This window comes from Lycium ferocissimum, chromosome 4, assembly GCF_029784015.1.
Source record: "Lycium ferocissimum isolate CSIRO_LF1 chromosome 4, AGI_CSIRO_Lferr_CH_V1, whole genome shotgun sequence".
In the NCBI taxonomy this organism is placed as follows: Eukaryota; Viridiplantae; Streptophyta; class Magnoliopsida; order Solanales; family Solanaceae; genus Lycium; species Lycium ferocissimum.
In genome coordinates this window covers 43,082,953-43,095,442 of record NC_081345.1, presented here as the reverse complement: position 1 = coordinate 43,095,442, position 12,490 = coordinate 43,082,953, and the positions used below count along the sequence as shown (strand labels likewise).

Genomic DNA, 12,490 nt, shown 5'->3' with positions numbered 1-12,490 from the left:
ATATTAAATTCATCTCAAGAGTTCATTTAGATCAACATCTCATACCGAGCAATGAGCATTCTTTCGAGTAGTTGGTGCCAAACTTCTAACTACACAAACGTATTAATAAATTATTTCTGTTATAAATACTATTTATTATTATGGGTGTTTATCTTTAGGAGAAATATTAGGATTAGTAACTTTGGGATCAAATCACTTTTTCCCTATAAATATAGATGTTCTCCTTCATTGTAAAGAATCTCTAACAAGAGAAATAAAATAATTCCTCTCTTCTCTCTTTGTCTACAATATTGTTAACCTTACTTTATTATTTTATAACACGTTATCAGCACAATCTAATTTGGTGGATGATTGTCTCAATCAAGATCAATCGTTGTTAAGGTGTTGTATATCTACTCTTTTGCCACTTAATGTTATAATACTTGAATACGTATGGATAATCTTATCCCACTTACTTAAACATGGTTTTTCCTTTGATATAATGATATTAAAATATGCTGTGAAGCATTCTTGACAAAGAGCCAATGGAAGACCTTTTAAAATGTTGCAGATTTTTATTTGATGTAGGCAAGTCGTGTTTTTCCAGTTGGCATAAATAAATTGTTTTGAGTTATTATGGTGGCGAATGTCACATAAATTCTAGCCACCATCAGTCGTAATATTTTATAAATTTATAATTGTAATTGAAGATATGTTAGAGAAGAATTCTCTACAGCATACACATGACTCGATTTGCTCCTAAAGTAGCAATATCTTAAAAGAAGTTTTAAGCTATCATAAATTAATATAGTTATGACACATTCAAATGATTATGTTTCATTCTTGAAGAATGAGAACTTTTGATAAGTGTTTTAATACAGATCCATTCCCTGAAGTAAATGTGATGGTGTTTAGTAAAAATTATAAATACAGACGTGCTTTTGGATGTGAAAATATCACGCCTCACCTCCAGAAGAGGTGGAATAATTAGAAAAGATATTCTAAATATTCTATATTTTATTCCCGAAGTAATAAACTCAAAATCTGCTCCCGAAGTAGCAAACTCTAAAATCTTCTCCAGAAGTAGCAAATTTTGGACTTTACTCCTGAAGCAGTAAAACATTGAACTTTGCTTGACATAGTAAATCTGAAATTTACTCGAAGTAGTAAAACTCTGAAATTTACTCCAGAAGTAATATCTTATCTCTGCCAAAGTTAAGTTTCAGTCCATTCTATCTGCAATGTATGATTAACTAGTGACTTCTTGTTTGCCTATACATGCTTACCATCCGAAGTCCTTCTGTAATTTCATATTATTTTAATCCTAATTAACACATTTTGTTAGTTTTTGGACTTGTATAAATATGACATGTGCCTTTTCTTATAGCAAGTATAACACTTCACATGACCATTCATATGCTGACAGAAAGTCTAATGTTAAAGTTGTTAGACCAGTTTTAATTGGATGCAAATCTTTTGCGACGCATTTTCTGTCTATTTCTAGTTAATTTTGAGTTGATATGAGGCATATGATTAGCTTAAAGCTACTGTTTGTGGCACTAACTGTATAGCTTAAAGCTACTATGGATAACAGGCTTTTCAGAATTTAAAAAAAAAAAAAAAAAAAAGGAAATCCGGATATTACATACGGCAATTCTTATTTTCAACAAACAGTGGCATATATATAAGTTTATTGATGAGATCAAAATATGCTTGTGCAATTTTATTACTATGGATATGCTTGAAGCTTATTATAATTGCTTATCCACAATTGTTATTATGAATTTGCTTATAGACGATGGTGTTAATTATATGCTCATAATCACCAGAAGTGGTAATATTTTCATATGTTTATTGTGCTTGAGTAAAATAATGAGCCGCTAAAAGTTGTGTATAAAGCTCATCTAATTGACCAAATTTCATTCCCCGAAGTGAATGAAGAAATACCACATCACACCTCCTGAAGAGATAAAATAACAAAGGATATAAATGTTATTTTGTGATATGAAGGTCATTGGTGCACGTACCTCTTGTACGTCAAATCACCTTGGGTACTTTTTTTATGTGTCATTCTAAGGCAAAAGGATACAAAATTTTGTAGAATACTTTCTACTAGAACCACATGAATATATTATGTTTACTCACTGATTTTCCAGAAGAAAACGACAGTTCATACAAAAATTTCCTGAAGAAAGAAATAATTATGTGGTTGCCGACAAAATATTCCGATGTTAATGGCCGGTATTCTCCCTGAAGGAGATATTTACCATAAAAATATCAAAGACCGTACAACTTAATGTTTACTTTTTGTCATTTATGAATTTTTAAGAACGTCTTTATAATATTCATTTGTTTGCAATATTTTTTATCATGACACCAGTGACGTCAGGGTAATATTTGATAGTACAAAATCAATTAAGGGCTCCAGAAGAGCTAACTATTTATCTAGAAGATCATGGCACTAGGTATTGTCTAAACAATGTGTGATTATGGAGAATAAATTAAAGGCTCCCGAAGAGCTTATATACTATTATGACATTCCTTCTAGATTATAATATGCAAAGTTTTTATGATCGAAACACAAGTTGTAGTAAACCCGAAGTTTACTAAAGTAAATAACTGCCATATTGAAGCTATAAATGATGGGAGGATTAAATATTTTCAAAATCATAGTGAGAATGAAATATCTATGTGAAAGGTTATATGCCTTATTCTCCAAAGTGTACTACAATATAAGCATGATGAAATCACATGTCACGGTAACCAAAAGTTTATCGATGCAAAAAAAAGTATTCACGTCATAGTAAACCAGAAGTTTACTAAAACAAATAGCACATGACATGGTAAACTTGAAGTTTACTATTATAAATAATTTTATTAGTAGGCATGAGCGGTTTGACTATCCCGATTCAAATATGCTGTGCAAATTGAGTATTTGACATATATTGAAGAACTAGAAGATTCTTCAAGGAATTATTTTTATTGCTTGTTCTCATGATAAGTTGATTATATTGGCTAATGTTGGGATTGAATTCCATAAATTCTGGAAAAATATAAAAGGTGAATATGGGCCCGTTCACTTGTTATGTGATGTCTTAAATAGATGCATCGATAAGACGGTCACATGTGCGTTTATTGTCAACCCGCAGTTTGACATATGCAAAGTTATTTGCTCAAAATAATTGAGTTGAGAGCACAATCTTCGGATTATGTAATCAAGATAATTAATCTTGTTAATGCTAGTTTATACCAAGCTGGTTTGGCGTTGAATACCTTCGATAAATAGCTAAACCATTGCTTATGAGAACAAAGCTTCATGTGGTGGTTTGAGATATGATATATTGTATACAACATCATTTGTATGCTTCAGAACTATAAATTATGATAATTCTCCCTTCACAGTTGGTTCAGGGTTAGGAACCAGATATTTCCATCTAACAATTTTTTTTTATGTGTGGTATGTGATTAATTCTATCATGATACACAAAGATGGATTCCCCCAAAGAAGATGGGATATATGTTAGTTTTTCTAACATAGGGGGGAGAGAATAGAAATTTGAGGAATATATTATGAATTATCATTAGTATGATCCTCATTCAAAAGATAATTCAACTCAAATGCTAGAAGCAGTTGCAGACTCAAAATTAATTTATAATTTCAGCTGCAAAATGCTCCTATTAAATTCATGTCCCTGAAGGACAGAGTCTATAGTATGCATGAAGTGTGGTAGACTAATCGGTTCCAAATGCAATAATCATTGAAAAGAAAGAGGAGCAAATGATCAATGATCATTATAAGGAGGTAATGTGCTCTTGAAAAGCTTACGACATAACACTTCATGAAACTTTATGAGAGGTTAGGTACCTAAAAAAATAATGGAAGTGATGAGATCTCAATAAGTTATGTCCTATTGCAAACCGATACAAGATAATATATCGTCGACGATATCTTTGGTACAATATAGCGCAATATTGTAAAAGATTGTGAGGATCTAAATTCTACGTCTATTAAAGCATGCTAACGTAGAAATTATTATCAAGTGAAATGACGCATCTTGGTAAGTGTAAAGCTTATTGGACATGTTGTTCAGACACCAGAATATGTCACATATTTAAATAGAAATAGATGTTGTCACAACCTATGTGAATTACTTGACAAAATTAAATGAAAATTCCTGAAGAATTTTAAATGCCTGAAGCATATACAAGTTGCAGAAATTTGTTCATAATTCTCATATGAATTAAGTGAAGCAAGGTGAACGCAATTTTATCACCTCAATGAATATTTACTGACTAAGGGCACAAATGACTCTATTTATCCTTATGACTTTGTGAAAATCAAAATCTGTCATATTATTGGTGCAAGTTGATTACTTGAATATTATTGAAACTCTTGAAGAGTTCTCAAAAGCAATTTATTATCTGTTGAAAGAAGTTGAAATGAGAAACTTGCAGAATTTTTTGGTCTTGAAGTGCCATATCTTTATGCAATTAATGCATTTATATATTTTGCTATGACTATGAGGGATTATAGTCATATGATGTTGTTCTACATGACAGTCAAGTTATATAAAGATGCAGCAACATACATAGCCCAACTAAACAGAGGATTCATAAAAGCACAAGACAAGTTTCACCAAAGTTGTTCCTCACACACGAGCTCCAGAAGAATGGTGATATCAACGTGCAAGAAATTTGTTCAAGCGATAATATGACTGATTTATTCACCAAGTCTCTACCAACTGAAACTTTCGAGAAGATGGTGCTCAAGATTGAGATGTGAAGATTCAAGTTTTTGGATTGAAGTTCTCATCAGGAGGAGTTAATACGCGTTGGACTCTTTTTCCCTTTCAAGGTTTTTGTCCCAATGGGTTTTTCCTTGTAAGGTTTTTAATGAGGCAACCAAATGACGTATTATTAGAAATGTGTACTCTTTTTCCTTCACTAGAATTTTTTCCACTGGGTTTTTCTAGTAAGATTTTAACGAGGTACATTATCTATCAAATAGACATCAAAGGGGAGTGCTGTAAATATTATTTATTATTATGGATGTCTATCTTTAGGAGAAATATTAGTTGGGATCAAGTCACTTTTCCCCTATAAATATAGAGGTTCTCCTTCATTGTAAAGAATCCCTAACAAGAGAAATAGAATAATTCCTCTCTTCTCTCTTTGTCTACAATATTGTTCTTGCTTACTTTATTGTTTTCTAACAATTTCACTATTCTCTTTGTCTCAATTTATATAATGCATTTTCTTTTTAAGTTTATTAAATATGATTTTTTTTATATTTTCACAAAAGGACTTGTTATCACATTTGCTAATACAGTAATCTTTCCTCTTTTTTTTTTTGTGATAAAAAACTGAAACACTGGAGTCTTTGTATTTTCGAAGAAAATTACACTAAAATGCTATCAAAATTGACCCATCTTTTTAATTCTCAGAAAAAAATGACCCAAACTTTTTTCACTCTCACTCTGCCTTTGTATGTATGTTTGTACATGTTGGTATAAGTCTCTGTATATATTTGTATATGTCTGTATATTTTGGATTATTTTTTATAATATAAATTTTGAGCTATTTTTTTATAATATAAGTGACCAACTTGTATATTTCTTGAATTGTCCCTTATATGTTTAGGAATATAAAAAATTATGTTTTTTTGGCCTTTTCCTTAAATATTATTATTTGACTTGGTTTTCCTATTTCCCAATTCCCAAACATTACCCTTTTCAGTCTTGTTTATCCAAAAGCAAAAGCAAAAAGATGGGTGGCCGTTGAAACAAGTATTGTGGTACCGCCATCGCTTTTTTGCGTCTCCAAATGGCGTGCCAATTACTCTCAATCTCAAGTTGTTGCCTGTCACAACTTTGTGTTGGTCTCCGAAGAATCAGACCAGTTACACGTCAATATACTTTTAGTTATAGTCAAATCATACACACATCCATTCATCAATGTCTTTTTTCTGGAGATAGAAGAAGAAGAAGATTCTCACTTTTAAATGCTCAAAGCGATGGAGACTACGGCTCCGAGCAGTTAATTGAAGATCTTAGGGTTCCTCAACAATGGCTTGAGCCTTCTAAAGCCTTGGAGGTAACACCTCAATTATTCATTTTACACATAGCAGAATTTAGAGGCAGTGGGTTCACGTACACCTATTTTTATGTACTTATATTTTATATTCATGAGCATGATCGTTATCCACTGTTTATATGCTGCTTCGTCTCTGCTGTGCTAGCCTTTTTGGACATCCCATTTTGCTCAAAGTCGAGATTTTTACTTGTAGCTATTGGTTACAATTATCTTTTAAATACCCTTTCTTGGCGGATCAATGATTTGAACTTTATTGGTTCGAGTTCAGGATTCTACCAAAGCCAACTGACTGCTGGGTTCAAAATCTTTTCTTTGTACTTATTTAGTGAACTTTTTTAACATATATACAGGGTCTGCCCCTGTAGCGACTTATGGCACGGTTAATTGCTGTTGAATTCTTGTTGATCAAGTTGTAGTTTCTGGTTCCTCTGAGGGTGTATCAGAAAATACTTAGTTTAATTGGTAGGAAGAATTTGATGGTTACTGACTTGTGGTTTGTCTGAACCTTATAATTGCAGTTACAAGCTAAGAGAGTGTTCATTGTGAATTACCCATTAAGAGTCAATTATATATCCTACGAGTGTTGAAAGATCTTAACTTTCAAGTGTGGCAGTGCTGATCAAGCAGTTCATGCATAAAGAATGTGTTCTTACTTGGGCACTGCCAGTCTGATTTTAAGAACATTAGTTTGAAATTAAGATTCTTTTGAATTGATAACAAATTTTGAAATAACAAAAAGATATAGTTCTTAATTCTTTGAGGTTGTTTCTGATCCTGACATTGCTGCGATCAATGGTCGTTACCTTTTGTAGTCATTCTGTTAAGGGGGTCTGGCTATTAACAATCATATATGGTGCTTAGTTTTCTTGGTAGTCCTCTACTTCGTCGCTCAAACCCCGAATTGCTTGGTATGTTAGAGATCAAAAAGTTAGAGGCTGAGTGATATCCAAGTAACTGTAGTCTTATACTACTAACTAAGGCATTATGAGATTAGAGGATTATGACCTAAGTCATCTTCGATAAATTATCTGCTGTGACTATGCCCGGTATTTTCTGAAAACTCAATTGTTTATGGCTTCTTGACCGTGTTTAGTAAGTTTTTTTCGGGAACAAGTTTTATATTCTAATTACAATCACTAAAATTGTTTCGTAAAAGTTAATCAATTTAGTGAGATCTCTTCAAGACATTTAGTGAGAGGCAAAGTGCATGAAATGGTAGCTCAGTTACATTCAGCAATACTCGGGAACTGCTAGTTATCATTTTTGTTTTACATCTGATGTAGGATAGTCATTGCTGAGAAGGACGACATGATCTGCAAGTCAACTGTAAAGGTCTTGTACTCTGTCATGAAACAATTAGTGATTGTTTTGATGCTCTCGATTAGCTTAATCCATTACCCGTGGGTGAATTCTCATACTAGATCCTTTGTACATATAAGTTTTGCCATTTAGTTTGAACATATTTCAATAGTAATACTCCCTCCATCCCAATTTATGTGGCACCGTTTGACTAGGCATAAAGTTAAAGAAAGAAAGGAAGGCTTTTGAAATTTGTGGTCTTAAACATACCTTAGGCATTTGTTTGGCTTTAAATCATTTCATTTAGGGTAAAAGGGAAAGTTTAAAGCTAAGTTGTTTCTAATTATAGAAAGGTGACATTCTTTTTGGGACAGACTAAAAAGGAAAGTGTGTCACATAAATTAGGACGAAGGGAATAGCAATCTAATATGTGGCGTCATTATCGGGTTTAAACTCCTATGTGCTCTGTAGGTAAGGCAATTGTGGGAACCTGTCTCTTCTAACTCACTGCACATTGACTATTTCAAGTGGAGATTTTGCAGTACAACTGTTTGAATAGATGAGAGCCAAGATGAGATTTTGAACAAGATTTGCATTAAATTCCTCTCAAGTTTGGTATCAAGTTCATGATATTTTCTTGTTTTTACAAGGTTAAAATTATTTTTTATGTATATATAGAGATGGCTTAGGCTTCTTCGTATGTTTACTTTTTTATATTTTGAACCCCCTCGGCGGAAATCCTGGCTCCGCCACTGTTGGTATGTTCTCAGTGAAGGCAAATATTGATACAGTATGCTTCCTTAACTCAATTAGTAGGACCCTTAGAGCTCACTCCTTCCCCACACTACGAGTGAAAGGAAAAAAGTAAAGACTACCATTAAAGCAGGGCATGTTATCTGTAATTTTTGTCTTTGATATATATCTTAGTTGATTTTCCCCGAGGACCATTTGCTAAAGGGGTAGGGATTTTCCTTCGCTTCACATGTTTTAAGGTTTCCTTAAATTGAGCTCCATTTTATTCCCTTTGAAAAAATGATTTGACAAGTTTTATTTAGTGTGGAAAATCTGTTTTTTGAATACCTTAAGATGCCATTTTAGTTAGCTTTAGCGTTGAACCTAATGCCATTTTAGTAGCTTTAGCGCTGAACCTAAGTTGTGGATGTTGTCTAATACTGTATAGCTTGACGTGTAATCCATCTCAGTATGGCTTGCTATTGTCATGGCATTGCATACATCTCGCAAAATCTTGATACATTTGGTTGGGGTGTGATCCTCTCTATTCCCATTGAAGAAAACGGGATAGAATTAGTATCTTTCCTATGGTAGAAATTTTGCATTGTATTCAGGAGCCTTTCTTCTGCATCTGCACGTGTCGAAATTCATAATTCTAGATATGAGGTCACCTTTTTTTCATCCTTCTTTTGCTTACTATTTTCTGCAACCTCTACCTTATCAGTTAGAAATAATGCAGATGTTTCTGATATGCATAAATTGCACAAAATGTACAATTAGCATATTGTCTCACCCCACCCTCTCTTTTCTCTACTGGAATACATGGCTCAAGAACTTGTAGCATTTACACAGGAATCTGAATGGTTGAGAAGTGCTCTTAACAAGTGGTTGGATGATGAATATTGTCCAGAGGAAACAAATATTGAGATTAGCAAAGTTGCTGCAAGTTCATTCTACAGATCATTGTTGGAGAATAAAACTGACATAGGTGAGATACTGTTAAAGATGGCTGGAGATTTGGAATCCATATCCTATCAAGAAAGCTTTCATGGAGCATTCTCATCAGCAAATGCAGCAGTGAGTCTCATAATCCAACGGCTTGAACAAAACTAATAGTTTGGCCTCTTTAAAAAGTTTGGAACTCTAGTCTTCCAACCGAACACGCCTTTTTTTTTTCTTTGACTGTCTTTTTAGAATTATCCTTTAATAGTAGTGCATTAAGATTAAGAGAAACATGCTTACACCAATAAGGTTACAAAGGCCAGTTATTGGAAAAAAAAAAAAAGGTTAAAAAGGCCTATGGCTTAATAACTTCAGTTTGTCAGCTTTTCTAGTGGTATCTGGAGTTGCTAGAGAAATATATATTTGCCAGACCCAATGGTCTAAGTATGAAACGATGGTCTGTGTTAAGATGTGTTAGAGCCTGTTTGGATGGGCTTAAAAAAAGCAGCTTAGAAGCTTAAAACAGCTTATAAGCTAAAAAAAAATAAGTTGGGGTTTAAGGTGCTTGCTTTTTTAAGCCCATCCAATAGCTTTTAATATTTAAGCCAAATAGCTCAATTATTTTTTTGGCTTATAAATAGAATGGTTTAAAGGGAAAGTACCCAAACACTCAAAAAAGTTGAAAACAACTTATAAGCCAATCCAAACGGGCTCTAATCCCAAAAACAAGTTCTTTTTATTTTTTATGAGTATCATCTTGAAAACAGTTTTCCAGAGAAAAGTGAACAAATTGTGGTGCTCATTGAAGGATTAAACTGAGCTCATTCTAGAGAATATTTTCCTCTCATTGGAATAATAAAAGGGCAAATGGTAAAAAAAAAAAAATGTTGTTTTTGCGATTTTATTAAATTTTAAAAAATTGACAACCTCAGCAGTCAGCAGTTGTAACGATCAATCACTTCCCATTTTTAAGCATCGTTTGTTTTCATCTACTGTAAAGATGTAGTAAAAGCAATTGGTCCGGGGAACCAAGTTTCAAAAAAATATCGGCTTAGCAACAAACGATATCAATTTGATGCTTTTCATTTGATATGTTACCTTGGACTGATAATTTGCTGGTGTATATTTGAGGTAGCCATAAATTTTCTTGTGTTTATTGGCATGGACAATGGACAGGCCAATGAATGATGATAGAGAAACTTGCTTATGTGAAACATAGTTGTCCGTTTCTGTGTAATTACTACGTTGGTCTTATATGAAATGATGGTGACCCAACATGTTCAAAGAAAATTTCAGTGTCTATATTAACTTGTCATTGCAGGTAAATTGTCATGTTTTCAGGTTATTAATTTCATTTTGTATGAATCACTTATCTATAAGTAGCAACGTTATAGTACTGCAAAAATGCATTTCTTTTCTCTTTCAAAAAATCAGGTGATTCTTGATCCAATTAAAACGTATTCTCTTTAATTTTACTTGAGTCGTTCGATTGATCGCGCTTAGTTTTTTAAACGAGCAAGAACCAACTGCCCCGCTTCGAAGAGAAGGATAGGTTGCAGGTCTACTCCTTCACTTGAATTCAACCCGGGAACATTTTCGCCTCTACTGAGAAAGAAAATTTAAAACGATTGGCGATTGCCTCGAAAAGCTTGATGGGTTGAAAGCTCCATATTTCCGGATTCCGTTGAGATTTGCGCCCCACATATACTAATTCGGCACAATGGGACTCTGGAATTTGTTTGTTGATCAAGTGGTGACTGGTGAACAATTGGCCAACTGCATAGTCGGCTTGTCCCCAATTAAGATTCACTCAATGTGTTTCAACTCGTTTTCCAAAACGTGACACCAGACATACAGAGATTTTTTTTTGACGTCAAATGATTGAATGGCATACAAATAATCCCCAAGCATGAATATTGTGGCACGTGGAGTGATATGAGTGGATGCCTACATCTCTAAAAGCAATAATTGATGGAAGGGCTTAGAAGGGTGTGCCCAGAAATAATGGTCTGCTGGAGAGAATGAAATGAAACAATAATTAAACATACGTCTTGGAAGACCAAGCTGCCGTGTCATTGCAGTTGCATTTAACTGTACCATATCTGCAATTAATACTCTGTAACATGAACATTCACAAGGTGGACTTTAACTAATTTGCAGTTGATGCATAATTAGTAATTATAATTATTGTTGTAAACGTAGCAAATCAAGAACAACGAATAAATCTGCTATATTCTACCGCGACACGAACACACTACTTCTGATAAAATTGAATGCAAAACGAAAAATGCTGCATGTGCCTGCAAGGCCCTACCACTTGTCTCCATTCTCCGATATTTGATTGAATCGTACTATGAGCATGGACATTAGCCTAGAAGGTTAAATGACATGATAAATTTGGTTTTTATGGTACGCTCTCACGTGTCCCTTTAACTTGGATCGTTAAACATTGTACAACGTACCATGAACAAAAACATACTTATATAGCATGTTATTCTTCTGATGACTTCTGGGAGCAACTATTCGAATGAGGGATCATATAGCGATGTCACCAGGACTTGCTGTCTAGTTAATTGTGTTAAGCACGTGATTGTCTTTTGCTAAAAAGTGGTAATTCATAACAGAATCTTTTTTGACATGTCAAGTATCAACGTAGTAGAAAATATACTTTTTCCCCCTGCACAGAATCTATTTACATGGAGCGTTTCAACTCAATTGAGTCGGAAGAACAAATCTTCAAGGAATGTGTGGCTTTTAATAATCTTCCCACCTAGAAGCAAGCTTCTTCTTTTTTCCAACAAAAAGACATGATAAATGGAAAAGGGGTAAAAAGACAAAGATAATGATTTGAGGCGGGGTTATAATTTTGAATTTATGGATTTTAAATTATATTAAAAGCAGCTTACTAGGTCTGGATAAATTGTTTATACTTGAGTGAATATTTAAAATACAAATACAGAATTTAGAAAGCTTTTGATTTTACGACGTTAAAACATAGACATCAGTTCTGCCTAACGTGAAGTGGTTTTGAAAACATGGCTTACGTGTATTTAACTACTAGAAAAATATTGTTAAGCAATGGTGTAGGGAGCTAAAGGGTAGGTGGCAGCAGCCTTCCTCCTACCTAACTCCTTACCTTTTGAAATTCTTGGCTTGTAAAATATACTTTATATCATGCTGTCGACGCTCCTCAAAGTTTCAGAAAAAAATAATTTTTCTCCCTCACGAATATGGCTTTAAATACTAGATGCAGAAAACTGCATCGCACTTTTGATCGAAGGATTTAATGAGAACACTTTTTTCTTGGGAAAGGATAGAGGCGGACACGTAGCGATTTCGCTGATTTAATTGAATCTGGTACTTTTGATTTGAAATATATGTATATATTACCAAAAAGTTGTAAATTTTAAAAATATATTAAGATAACACTTATTCTGAACTAACA

The 12,490-nt window shown here is 33.5% G+C and overlaps 1 protein-coding gene across 1 annotated transcript; it reads left to right on the top strand.

The window, feature by feature from the left end:
* The first annotated feature begins 5,701 nt into the window (after nucleotides 1-5,701).
* LOC132053111 (uncharacterized) lies at nucleotides 5,702-9,497 on the top strand. Its single transcript, XM_059444957.1, has 2 exons — nucleotides 5,702-6,072; nucleotides 8,956-9,497. The coding sequence occupies exons 1-2, from the start codon at nucleotides 5,803-5,805 to the stop codon at nucleotides 9,214-9,216; spliced, it is 531 nt and encodes a 176-aa protein (XP_059300940.1). The 5' UTR covers nucleotides 5,702-5,802; the 3' UTR covers nucleotides 9,217-9,497.
* The last annotated feature ends 2,993 nt before the right edge of the window (nucleotides 9,498-12,490 follow it).

Coding starts and splice junctions, on each gene's coding strand:
- LOC132053111 (XM_059444957.1), top strand. CDS start 5,803: ATGGCGTGCCAATTACTCTCAATCTCAAGTTGTTGCCTGTCACAACTT. Junction 6,073..8,955: donor AGCCTTCTAAAGCCTTGGAG/GTAACACCTCAA, acceptor GCATTTACACAG/GAATCTGAATGGTTGAGAAG.